We start from the raw sequence: 12,038 nt of genomic DNA, 5'->3' as shown, positions 1-12,038 counted from the left end.
GTGTGCATGTGTGCGTGTGTGAGCATGTGTGCAAGCACATGCAAGTCTACACAAACACATGCATGCGTGCCCAAGCGTGTGCAAGCACATACAGGTGCTGCAAGAGTGCACACGTGTGTGTAAGTATGTGCAAGGGCATGCACAGCACATGTGGCTTCGGGCCACGTGTGAGCAAGCGCATTTGTGCATGCGTGTGAGCAAGGGCCCTTAATGCACGTGTGCTCAATGATCCTCATGCATGTGTGTGCACAAGTGGGTGAGGAGCCGTAACCACGTGTGTGCATGTGTCCACAAGCACACACACAACGCACACGTGTTCACAAGCACACACACGATACACACGCCAGTATTTACAAGCACACACCTGATGCACACACGTGTTTACAAGCGCACACACACACACACACGATGCACACGGGTGCCCACCACTGCAAGCGTGTCCCAATAAACTCCCCTGGCTGGTACCACGGGTGGGTTTGGGACGTGTGGAGCACAATCCTGCTGGAATCCGGGGGCTTGGCGGCTGCTCCTTGCCGCCGCTTGGGTTTATTTTTAAACCCGTTGGCCCCGAGTGATTCACAAGCTGCCTGTTCCCTGTTCCCTGCTCCCCGGCAAGTTTTACACGACCAAAATAGATGTTCTGGAAGGAACGGGCCACCCAGCAAAGCCACGGTGGGGAAAGCGGGGTGCTTCCGGGATCCCGGCCTGTCCAAGGCTGGAGATGTCACTGAGCCACCTCCATGATGGTGGTTTTGGGAAGATGCTGGTGCAGGCACCCTGGGAAATGGGATCACGGATGATGTTTAATGTGGATCACAACACCAGGCTTCAGTGGAAGGTGCAAGGTAGGGGGGTCCTCCATGGGCATCCCAAGCTCTGGGGGCTCTCACACCTGGCTATGGGGGAAAGGGAGCCCAGCAAGGCAGAAGGGCAGATGGAATGAGGGATGAGGGCAGGAAGCTGGGATAGGATGGTGAAGAGCCTCTCTTGCAGAGCATCATCTGTGGGAACAGAGCACCCTTCCCAGGGTCAGGGTCCTGCTTGCCCCAGCCCTGCTGGCAGCAGCTCCCTGCAGTGACAAAAGAATCCAACCAAGGTACCACTTTACAGCACATTAGGGGGAAAAAAGGGAAAAAAAGCTGACTTTTAAAAATAGGAGGCAGTAGTAATTGTTAATTCACTGTTTTTTTTTTTTAATTTAAAGTTCAGTCAAAAGGTTTCCAGCCATAACAGCACATCTCACTCACTTAAGACCAAGACACAGATACAACAGTCTCAGCCAGCCAGGATTTCTCCCTGAGAAATTCCCTACTTTCAGCTGAATGCCGTTTCCAGCACGGCAATCCCAACCATCGAAGGACAACAACCACAGCTGTCCCAGTTCTATGGGACAGCAGCACCACTGGTTTCTTCTTGGAGGAAAACACCATCAAAACCAACCCCCCTGGATGGAGGAGACCTGGAGCTGAGCTCCTCACCCTGGGAGTAACAGAGCAGGAGGAGGACGGGTCAGTTGGCCAAATTCCAGGCAGAGGTGACAGCCCGAAGAGCTGAGCAGAGATTTCGTAATATCCATGCGCCACTCAGCAGATTTGCAAGGGCTCCTCAAAGAGGCTCCAGGGTGTCATCTGTGCTGAGGAGAAGCCCCAAAGGAGGTGGCGGCAGCCAGGGTTTAGGGCACCAGAAGTGGTGGCTCTCAGGCCTGGCCATCAGGCGAGAGAGGGACAAGGACAGGACCCCACAGCACAACATGACTGCAGAAGCAAACCTTGGGACAGCAGCAGAAGCTAAGCAAAGTTTATGCAGCTGAGCAGGCACCCTGCAAGCTTGGGAGTTGCCAGGATGCCAGGATGCTTCTCCACCAGTATCTCTGGAGCAAGCTCTACCCATCTCCTGCTAACCCTTGCACGGTGTCCCAAGCCCCAGATGAGCAGGAGTAGGCATATTTTTCCTCTTTGGGGTCATTTATTTATAGATTTAAAGAAATAAAAATAGAAAAAGAGGCAAAGAGCACATGCCGAGGCAAAAGAAATGTTCATTGCAATGAACCCACAGCAGAAGGTGGGGTGGGAAGGGTCCCTCTGCCCTTTTGAGAGGGGGAAGTTCCTCCTGCGTGCACTGAGACCGAGGGCAGTGAGGCTCTCCCTTCAAACCCCGCTAAATTCATGGTCACAGTATCCAATGTAGAGAGGCTGTGCCTGGACACCACGCCTGGGAAGAGAACAGAAGGATGGCATCAGGGAGGAGGTAGAGCCACCACTGGGTTTGAGGGCTTCCAGTGGCACAGGGTGGCTCTACGTGGGTATCCCGTTTCAGGTGTGACAGGGAGGGAGTGGTTTTCATCCCATGCTTATAAACTCAGTCTTTTGCTCATGTGTGGGTGCACAGGGTGAGGACAGGTTTCCTGGGGAAGATGGTGCTGCAGGAGGAGTGGCAAGAGCTGACAAGTCCCCTCCTTCCTCAGCACAAAGCCCTCTCCTCGCCAGAGCCACCAGCCTACGCCAGCAGCAGGAGCGCTCTTCCAGTGCTGCACAAAGCGAGCTCTGCCCACGCACAGGCAGCAGAAAAACCAGGGCTTACCAGAGGAACAAGGGTCATTTTGCAGCAGGGCAAGCCTTTCTCCCTCGCTGCCCTCCCAGGGCTGAGCCCAGAGCAGCTGTGCAAGGGCAGCTGTCCCAGGATGGTTACCTGAGCAGGGTGCAGCGGAACTCCACCAGCCGGGCGTATGCATCTTGCACGTTCATGACAGTCTCATTGCTCCAGAGTCTTTCAGCTACGGCCCCACCTCTCGGCCTTTAAGACAAGGGACAGGCAGTCAGGACAGGGGGGAGCTCAAAAGCTTCTCATATGAAGCCCTGAACTCCCAAACACTTTCCTGGCCAGCATCCTTCCACACACAAAAGCTTCAGAGTATCCCAAGATCTATTCCCGGACACATGCCCATCAGGAGCAGACCAGGGTGTCAGGACAGACGGGTGTTAAACACAACCTAGTTGCAGCAGCAGGTTGTTACAGCCTTGCAAACTCTCATTTCAGCCTCAGTGAAGCTGTTACCACCACAGAGGGGACAGGGACAGTCACCAAGTTCAACAAATGACACTCCCTGGCAAAGAAAAGGCATGCAAGCCCGACCACACACGACCCAAGTGACCTCCCTTACCAGAGCCTGGGGGTCAGGTTGGTGACATCCACATATTCACCCCACATGCAGGCCTCGCCACCTATCACCAGGGCCTTCTGCTCAGGGCTGCCTGTGGAGGGGGACAGCAAAACAGCCAGTTCTGGTGCTGCATCTGAGCGTCAAGCCAGCTGCCATGCAGAACGGGAACACACGGAACACACCTCCGAAGTTCAAGGGCTCCACCTTATAGGCTTCTATCCAGTCCTGCCCATAGGAGATGCGGTTGAGGTACCAGGGTGCAGAGAGCAGAGCCCGGTAGCCAGCCCTGGTGACATTGGCCATCTCTTCCAGGTACTGCAAGCTGTTCTCCTTCCACACGTGGATGATGGTGTCAGGCCTCAGCTGAGGAGCACAGGTGAACACAGGGCAGGGGATCAGTGCAGTGACAGAAGCATCACCTGCTCCCCCAAACAGAGTGCCCTGAACCCTCCACACCCCCAAAAGGAAGCTGAGGCCGACTTGGGCTTGATTTTTGAGCCACTTCCCTTTGCAGGTACAACAGAAGGAAAGATAAGGCCATTTGCAGAGTTTCCTGGGCAGGGTTAAAACCTGCATCCTAGAGGGAGCAGAGCATTGGCAGCAGTGTGACAAAGCCGTGATGAGGGCAGCTCACTGGCAGCACCATCTTGAGACTGACCCCAGTCTCATTTTACAGAGTAACCCCCACCAGCCTCAGCACAGCCCCCCAGCGCACACCAGTGTGTCAGGCTGGGGTGCCGGCACTGTTCACCCCAGCACAGCCCCCCAGAACACACCAGTGTGTCAGGTTGGGGTGCTGGCACTGTTCACCCCAGCACAGCCCCCCAGAACACACCAGTGTGTCAGGTTGGGGTGCTGGCACTGTTCACCCCAGCACAGCCCCCCAGAACACACCAGTGTGTCAGGTTGGGGTGCTGGCACTGTTCACCCCAGCACAGGCAGCTCTCACCTTCACGTTGTTGTCAAACACCTCCTGCCACACAATATAACCTTTGCCAAGGGAAGAGACGATGTCCAGAAGCCTGGAGTAGGAAAAGTACCGAGTTTTGTGTGATCCCACTGATCCCTTCTTTGGTGGTTACATACAGCCAAAGGAGCAGCACAGATATTCCCCAACATCCTCAATGGGATGTGGAGATGCTTCTGAAGGAGAAGGGAGAGAGCACATCCCCTTATGGGGCTTGTCCTCAGCCCCTTTTTTGTGATCAATCTCACACTAAAATGTTCCCTTTTGGGGTCGGGGAGACATGACCAATGGGGATGCTCCTGAAAAGGAGATCTGGTGCCCCCAAGACAGAAGACATTTGAGCTGGTCACACAGTGCAGCTGCAGGCTCTGGATGGCCTGTCCTTACCTCTGGATGTAGAAAGACTCTAATTTTTTGTAATCTTCACCAAAGCCCTTCTCCACCATGAAAGCACGGATTTCTGGATTGGATTTCCTGTGCACCAAAGATATGGAATAAAACCATCACAACTTGAGCTCTGGAGTAAGGCCAAGGCATGGTCAAGTCCCTCCCACATCAGTCCAAGGTTTGCCCAGGTATTCCAGAGCTGTGGCTGGACCAGCACGAGCAGTTCCCTACATCCAGCATCACCATGAGCAAAGAAATCCCCAAAGTTCCAAGCACCATCATTATCCCTGGCCTGGCAGAGCAGGACACCAAAGATCATGACCAAGAAGCCATGGGCCAGGATTCCAATCCGAAATACTTACCCTCAGTCCTCCTCCAGACTGATCTCAGACTCACCAGCATGTGAAATCCACCTCATCGCCACCAAGGTGGAGAAAGAAGTCTGGGAACACAGTGCTGATCTCTTGGAACAAACTGGTCACAAACTGGTAGGTGCTGTTAACAATGGGGTTGATGGGCCCATAGACTCCAGAGGGAGCCTTGCCTATATAGCAGGGAGTCAGGAGACCTGGAGCACCTGATGGTAAAAAATGCAGGATGGTGAGAATGGGGAAAAGTGTGACCATGTCATCCTCTGCAATGCCCCTGAGTACAACTCAGGGCCTGTCAGGGGACAGGGAAGGAGAGACAGCCACAGTTCCAGCTGTGACCACACACAAGGTGAATTCTAACGCGGGCCTTGGCATTTGGAGGCAGGGGAAGGAGAGAAGAAGACAGTGGAATGTTTTCCTGGAGCTTCTTGCACTTCTAGACATAGAAGAGGAGATGCAGTCCCTGGAGCAGAGAGCAGTGTGTCAGGACTGGGACACAGCTGAGCACAGCAAGGAAGCTTGGCCAGCTGTACCCTCAGTTAAACACAAGATCCTTGCAATAAGCCATGATGTTAGTTTTGGCAGAGCAGACGCTCCCACAAAGTCACCCAGCTTGGACCCAAGAAAAGATGTAAATGTTTCCCTTTGGATTTTGCTCTAGAAGTTGGACCATTGGGTCCCACATCCCCCAAATAATGGTTTGCTCCTTGTTAAAGCCAGCCTATGGGACACTGCTGCCCACACCCAGCTTTTAGGGTCCGTATTGCAGCACTCACTCCTGCCCCTGGGACAACTGCAACTCTCCTCAGAGCAGCAGTGGGCAGGGTCTGCTCCTCACCTGGCCCCCAGGAGAGGGTGTGGCCGGGGGTGTCAAACTCAGCGATGACTCTGATGCCGCGCAGCCGGGCGTGCTCGATCACAGTGCGCACGTCGCTGGCTGTGTACACGTGGGTCATGGCATTGAAGGCTCCCTGGGAACATGGGAAAGCTCAGCGCCTTGCTCAGGAGCAGAGGCAGGGATCTGACCACCTGAGCTGGGCACTACATGATGATCATTACCTGCTTGCTGAGCTCTGGGAACGTGGAGCTCTCATAGGGGAAAGATGGGTCATCCACTATGTGCCAGTGAAACACGTTGAACTTGTTGTAAGCCATGACATCCTGGGAAGATACAGTGACAAAGGTGAACATGCCCCATCCCTTCCGAAAGGTCATCCAGCTTGCCACAGATAGAGGACAAGGCAAAGTCCCTAAATGCTCCCCAGGATCCAAGAGGGATTCAGACATCTCGCTTTAAACACAAAAACCGCACAGGGCCAGGAACACTTTGCTCAGTAAAATCTCTGCTCTCCCTGTAACTGAGCCACTGGTGGAGAACTGGAAGTTTAATTCTGCTTGGGAAGAGCACAGAACCGAACCACCACCCACCTTTGCCAGTGTTTTCCCTTGCCTTAGAAACAACCCAGCCTTGAAGAATAACCTGGACTGCAGGAATTCAAAATACCTCCGTTTTTTTTAACTGCAGCAGCTGAGAAATCACCCAAACAAGGGAGCTCGTTGTCACCCCTTCCCTTCAGGGGAAGGGACACACAATTAAACCGTCTCATCTCCCAGCATGGGTGCCCTACCAGAGTTTCCAGGATGGCACTCAAGGGCAGGTAGTGACGAGAGGTGTCCAGCAACAGTCCCCGGTGAGGGAAGCGGGGAAAGTCCACGATTTCTGTCTCATTGACGTAGTACTGCACACAGAAGACACGAGGAAGACTTGAGCAGGACGTAGGGCAAACGGCCATTAGCAAGAAACATTGAGGGTCACCATTGTTCCCAGGGTTGGCAGGACAGAGGTGCCCTCAATGCCCAGAGTGCAAACTGTCCAGAAAGAGCTGCAGCACTTCTTTAACCATTCAGAAGGCAGGGATCTGGCTGAATCCATGGATTCATGAATTTCCACTTGGTCTTGGCAAGGCTGTGCCCACTTATCCCAAGCACTCCAGCAACCCTCAGCCTGTCCCCATGGAGGCAGGGGCACTATGGAGAGCAGCCTGCCCCCAGGGGATGAAGCCAGGACTCACCGTGCCATTTTCATCTCTTCCAACAAGCTGGCTGAATGTTTCCAGGCCTGCAGGAAAACACACAGCCCCTTCCTCAGCACAGACACCCCCAAAGGAGCAGAACTCAATTAACAAAGAAGTCTATGGAAAGCGAGAGGCACCGCAAGACATCCCCACAGGCCTGAGGCAGAGAGAGCAGGAACGCCCTGCAGGATGTGCAGCTCACCTCGGAGAGCTCCCCAGATGGTCTCTGCTGAGAGCAGCATGGAGCCTTTGGAGACAGACAGCTTATCTGAAACACAGCATCAGGCAGATGTCCCATACAGCCACGATAGCACTGGGCAGGGTTCAGGTACAGAACTGCATGCCAGGACCCCACACAACTGAATTCTGGCCCTCTCTTGCTGTTTTAAACCTCTCCCCACTGCTTTATCAGCACCCTAGGGTATGTCCCTCCTGCCCTGCCCCAACATCTTAAGAGCAGGAATTGGTGCCCTCCCCAAATCCAAGGGTAACTGCACAGTGCTACTCCCCAGTGCCAGGCACAGAAACAGCCACGTTCCCTCCTGCTCCCAACCCTGACACTTACAGCTCTCCTTGGAGTCCAGTCTGGGAAACCCATCGCAGCCTGGAGTGGAAACATAGACGAGAAGCTTGGTGCAGGGTGTTTCCCAGGACGACTCATTCTCTGCAAAGGACACAGACCATGCACATCAACCCCATCCCAGCTCTCTTCCCTGCTTACAAGCCCAGCACCATCCTCCCAGCCCAGCTAGGGATGGAGGCAGAAAGAGGCACCCCTTTCTGCACCCTAAAACAGACATGGTGTTCAGCAGGGGCTAATTTCAACACAGCCAACCAGGAGAACATAAGCTGACCCCAGCCCGTGAGGAAGCCCACAGGGAAGCTTAAAGGAATACACAAGAGAGGAAAAACATCAGAATATGGACTAGCAGCAACCCCCAAGGCTTCCTGGACATCAGCCCTGGCTTTTAATTTACAGCCATGACTAGTCAAAGCTTCTCCATGAGGGCAAAGAGCTTGTTTCCAAGCTCTCTCAGTAGTGGAAAAAAGTACAAGCCCAAGAGTTCTGCCATACCCAAACATCTTGGAAAAGGGCAAAAAAACCCACTAAAAAAGGGTGAAGAATGAATCTGCTAAACTGGGCTGAGTTAGAGGCAATCAAAAGGTCTCACCCAGCTCAGAAAAGTTCCCGACCGACTTCCCCTTCTGCAGAGCAGGTCCCAGGTGTAGCAGCCAGAGAAATGAACCCAGTCACATTTAGACCTCAGGTAGGAACTCTGGGCACACTTCCCTAACTGGAGAGCAGTTCCAAGGATGCACAAGCCTGAATCCCCACTTGAGTCACTCCCCCATTCCAAAGGGACTGCTTCACTAGGAAGCAATGGACTTACAGCAGTCAGTTGCCAGGAGGAGCATGGGGTAGCAGGGTGCGACCCTGCTCATCCTAGCCAAGGCCCATGCCTACACCCCACAACATTCCCAGGAACAGCCAGTGCTCAATGTGGTCACTGCAAATAAAGAGCTTGGCTTTGAATGAGCCAAGAGCACCAAGAAGTTTCCAGAGAGACTGTGGCACCGCCAGCATTTCAGAGAAATGCAGAGAGCTCCTGCTCCACAGCTCACAGGAGCTCACAGAAATCCCAATTTCTCCACGAAGGGATGACGAAACCTCTGCGGAGAGAAGGAAAACAGCTTGAAGCCAGCCCTGTTTTGAGCTTTCCTCTCGGTTGCAGACAAGCTGGTAGCCAAGGCAACCTCACAGATGTGCAAGCAGCACAGCAAGACCTGCTCCCTCCGCTCAGGAAGGCAGCAGTTCACTGGGAACAGCCGCTCCCAGGCCTGGGAACACTCATCCTGCCGAGGAGCCTCAATAGAATTGGCCCCACCACCACACACCGCGTTTGAACCTGCTTGGTGAGGCGCTTCCCAACCCAAACACAGCCTCCTGGCCCAAGCTGCAGACAGGCACCACCGCCACCACACCTGCAAGGCAGTGCCACCAGAAAATGCTTTCTGCCGTTTATTTCCTCTATTAATACAAATTATTTCCTTTCATCCAGGGTTTCCACTGCCTGTTCTTACTAACTACCCATGTGGAAAAAAAAGACCAAAAGAAAACGAAGGCAAAGAGAGGAAAAAAGGCCTTAAAATAATTTGTGTAGTTTGAGCATCATAAAGCAGGGCATATGGAAAGTGATGAGTGTGAGCTGGATCTTGTGATCACAATGTTGCTCCAAGTGATTTGATGGTCACATTTCCCCTCTGAGTGGAACAGGAGAGCGTGAATAATTAGATCAGCTGTTTTTAGTTCCTAGCAGCAAAAGAGAACCAAGAGGAGTCTTTTTGGCTCTCAAATGAAAATTTATTTCTACTGCTACTCACAAGAGTTGAAATAAAATAAGCCAAAGGGTTCTCTGTTTCCAACCTGCTTTTTTCAAAGTATGATGTACTCAAGACAAAGCCAAGCGGCTTCCAACACCGCCACCCTTCTCTGCTTTGATCAGCAGCAATAGAGTTCACACTGACATTTAGAACACTTGGGAGCAGAGTTACTATCTCTTTTTGATGAATGAAGTGCTTCATATTCCCTGGATATAGCACTTCAGGCTGCAGCAGACCCACGCAGCTCCTGAGCATCCTTGCGTGTCAGCTCCACTGCCAAGAGATTTCCTGCAGCTCATCCCAGACAAGCAATGGGTGCTCTCATGAAGAAGTCTGGGTTCAAGAAACCTTTCGAGCCTGTCCCAAAGCAAACCCAAACTCTCAAAGCTTTTGCCTTTCCTCATCTTACCCTACAATTTCAGGACAAATCCAGGAGCTAATCTCTCCCTGGCAGAAAAGCCATGCTGCCTTGGGACTTTTAGCAGCTCCACCTTGGCAGAGGTCCCCCATGGCACAAGTACGTACTTGGAAGAACACACACAAAGCAGCAAGTCTTTCCTCAAGGTGAGACCTCCCACAGGAGAGCTGCTAGGAATGGGAACAGCCAAGACTTAGCAGCAGCCCTGAAGCAGGAACGGTTGCAAGACCGGGAGCAGCTCTCCCTGCAGCCACAAGAGAAGGAAGCAAAATGAAGCAATGGGGAGCTGTAACACCCTCCGGAGGAAGTAAAAAATGAGATGAAGGAAACCCTTAATAGCAAGAGCCTAAATCCTGGCAGGAAGACAACTAGTGCTATGCCAAACTCGATTAGATTTCTTCTATACTTGCCATAGGCACTGCCCTCCAAATCCCAACCCATCGCTGCTTTTGCCACCAGACTCCAAAACTCCCACCCCACCTGCCGCCGCAGAACTGAGGGGAGGCAGACGGCCAGCAAACCCCGTGGCTTGACCCCAAAATTAGCGAGGGTGTGGGAGGCTGTTAAGTTCAAAGCCACGGAGGGAAGGGTCAGCACCCGCCACGGCCCTCACCGGTGGGACTGCCGAAGATCAGCGGCCAGTACCGCTGGAAGGCGGCGTCCAGCACGGCGCACCCCGGCCCCACGGCCGAGCCGCTCGCCGCGGCGAAGCGGAACCGGCGGGCCGGCACCGGGCAGCGGCCGCCGCCGGGCGGGAAGCTCTGGGGCTGGGGGTGCGGCCCCACGGCCCTCGCCGGGCCCGACAGCAGCGCCAGCAGCGGCAGCGGGGGCAGGAGCAGCCGGAGCAGCGACAGCTGCAGCGCCCGCGCCGCCGCCATGTCGCGCCCGGGCCTGAGGGAGGCGGCACCGCCCGACAGTGGGGGGCCGGGCGGCCGCGAAATGGCAGCTCGGGCCCGCCCTCAGAGCCCCCAGGCGCTGCCCCCTCGCCCCACAACATCCCCCAGTAGCCCGCGGTCGCCTCGGTCGGTTCAAATAGAGCCCCCAAGCTCCTCCAGCTCCCCACAGAATGTAATTTCTGCCCCAGCCCTCAGGCTTTACAGCCCCCCCTACCCCCCCCCCCCATACCCCCCCCAGCCATGCTTCCTGCCGTCAGGGAGCCTCAGCAGCCTGCCTCGGGGTTTGAGGAGATTAATGGTTTAAAACACGTATTTCACCCGTGCTGCCTTCGTGGAATCATGTAGTGGTTTGGGTTGGAAGGGATCTTAAAGACCGTTTAGTTCCACCCCCTGCCATGAGCAGGGACGTCTTCCTCTATCCCGCATTGCTCCAAGCCCTGTGTCCAACCTGGCCTCGAACACTTCCAGGGATCCAGGGGCAGCCGCAGCTTTTCTGGGCAACCTATGCCAGAGCCTCACCATCCTCATTGTAAATAAATTCTTCTTTATATCTAACCTAACCAGACCCTCTCTCAGTGTAAAATCAGCACCCCTTGCCTGTGCTTTGGATCCATCTTGTGTTTGGGCATCTTCAGTTGGTGCTGTGTATTTTTTATGAGCAATACTGCATATAAATCACCCTTTGCACAGGTTTCCAAGGATATTTAATATGTGGCTAGTGAAATATTGATTGGGTTGTACAAATAAAAGGGGCTTTATCCCATGGTGGATCCTTATAGTGAAGTATTGCAGGGATGCGTTCCATGCAGTGCTTGGCTTTTCCAAGGAAAGCCTTAACCTCAGGTGAACTCTATTTAATTTTGCTTCTTCCCTCCAGCTCTGCTTTCCTTAGCAATCCCAAACTCAAATAAGGGCCTTAAGACCAGGTCTTACCCATCTAATTGCCAGCACAGACCTACAACGGAACCCACTCCATCAAATTATTAAAAACCTGTTGTCCCAGAAAACTCCAAGGTATCAGGCATGCTGGGAGACAAGCCAGAGGCACGGGAGCATGCAGGAAATTAAACAAATGGCACAGGAGAAAGTGTGACAAGGGAGATGGCCCCATCATACAAGAGTAAAAACCACCCTATGTGAGCAGGACATAGCTATGGGAAGGTCCGGTGGGGAATGTAAGGGACTGTCCCTCATGGGAGCAGTGGAGAGAGAACAGGATCAACAGGAAAAAAGCATTTTTTAAAAAAAAAAAAAAAAAAAAAAAAAAACCTCAAGAAAATTGCTGTCAAAGGTTAGAATAGCACCAGCACAAAGCTGGGGACTGATGGGGAAAGGAAAAGAGCTGGGAAGATACAGAAGAGTTTCATTGTGGCTGGGGAGAG

At 53.3% G+C, this 12,038-nt stretch overlaps 1 protein-coding gene across 1 annotated transcript; it reads right to left on the bottom strand.

Annotated features, from left to right (window-relative positions):
- Positions 1–1,943: 1,943 nt before the first annotated feature.
- On the bottom strand, positions 1,944–10,638 carry HEXA (hexosaminidase subunit alpha). The gene is made up of 14 exons (XM_005521714.2): positions 10,374–10,638; positions 7,526–7,624; positions 7,163–7,228; positions 6,958–7,004; positions 6,514–6,624; positions 5,945–6,046; positions 5,724–5,856; positions 4,911–5,091; positions 4,515–4,601; positions 4,110–4,182; positions 3,343–3,523; positions 3,161–3,251; positions 2,689–2,793; positions 1,944–2,211 (listed from the first exon to the last, which is right to left on the bottom strand). The coding sequence occupies exons 1-14, from the start codon at positions 10,636–10,638 to the stop codon at positions 2,148–2,150; spliced, it is 1,605 nt and encodes a 534-aa protein (XP_005521771.2). The 3' UTR covers positions 1,944–2,147.
- Between the last annotated feature and the right edge of the window lie 1,400 nt (positions 10,639–12,038).

Source organism: Pseudopodoces humilis, chromosome 16 (assembly GCF_049639895.1).
Source record: "Pseudopodoces humilis isolate 2021_Gansu_Grassland_sample_001 chromosome 16, ASM4963989v1, whole genome shotgun sequence".
NCBI lineage: Eukaryota > Metazoa > Chordata > Aves > Passeriformes > Paridae > Pseudopodoces > Pseudopodoces humilis.
The sequence above is the reverse complement of the archived record's forward strand: the minus strand, read 5'-3'. Positions and strand labels throughout refer to the sequence as shown.

What these genes read in the sequence shown, in the direction of transcription:
- HEXA (XM_005521714.2), bottom strand. Translation starts at nt 10,638, where the DNA reads ATGGCGGCGGCGCGGGCGCTGCAGCTGTCGCTGCTCCGGCTGCTCCTG. An exon ending in CACCCTCTCCTGGGGGCCAG is followed by an intron (nt 5,092 to 5,723) that starts GTGAGGAGCAGA and finishes TTTTACCATCAG; the next exon opens with GTGCTCCAGGTCTCCTGACT. An exon ending in GAGGTGGATTTCACATGCTG is followed by an intron (nt 4,602 to 4,910) that starts GTGAGTCTGAGA and finishes TTTGGTGCACAG; the next exon opens with GAAATCCAATCCAGAAATCC.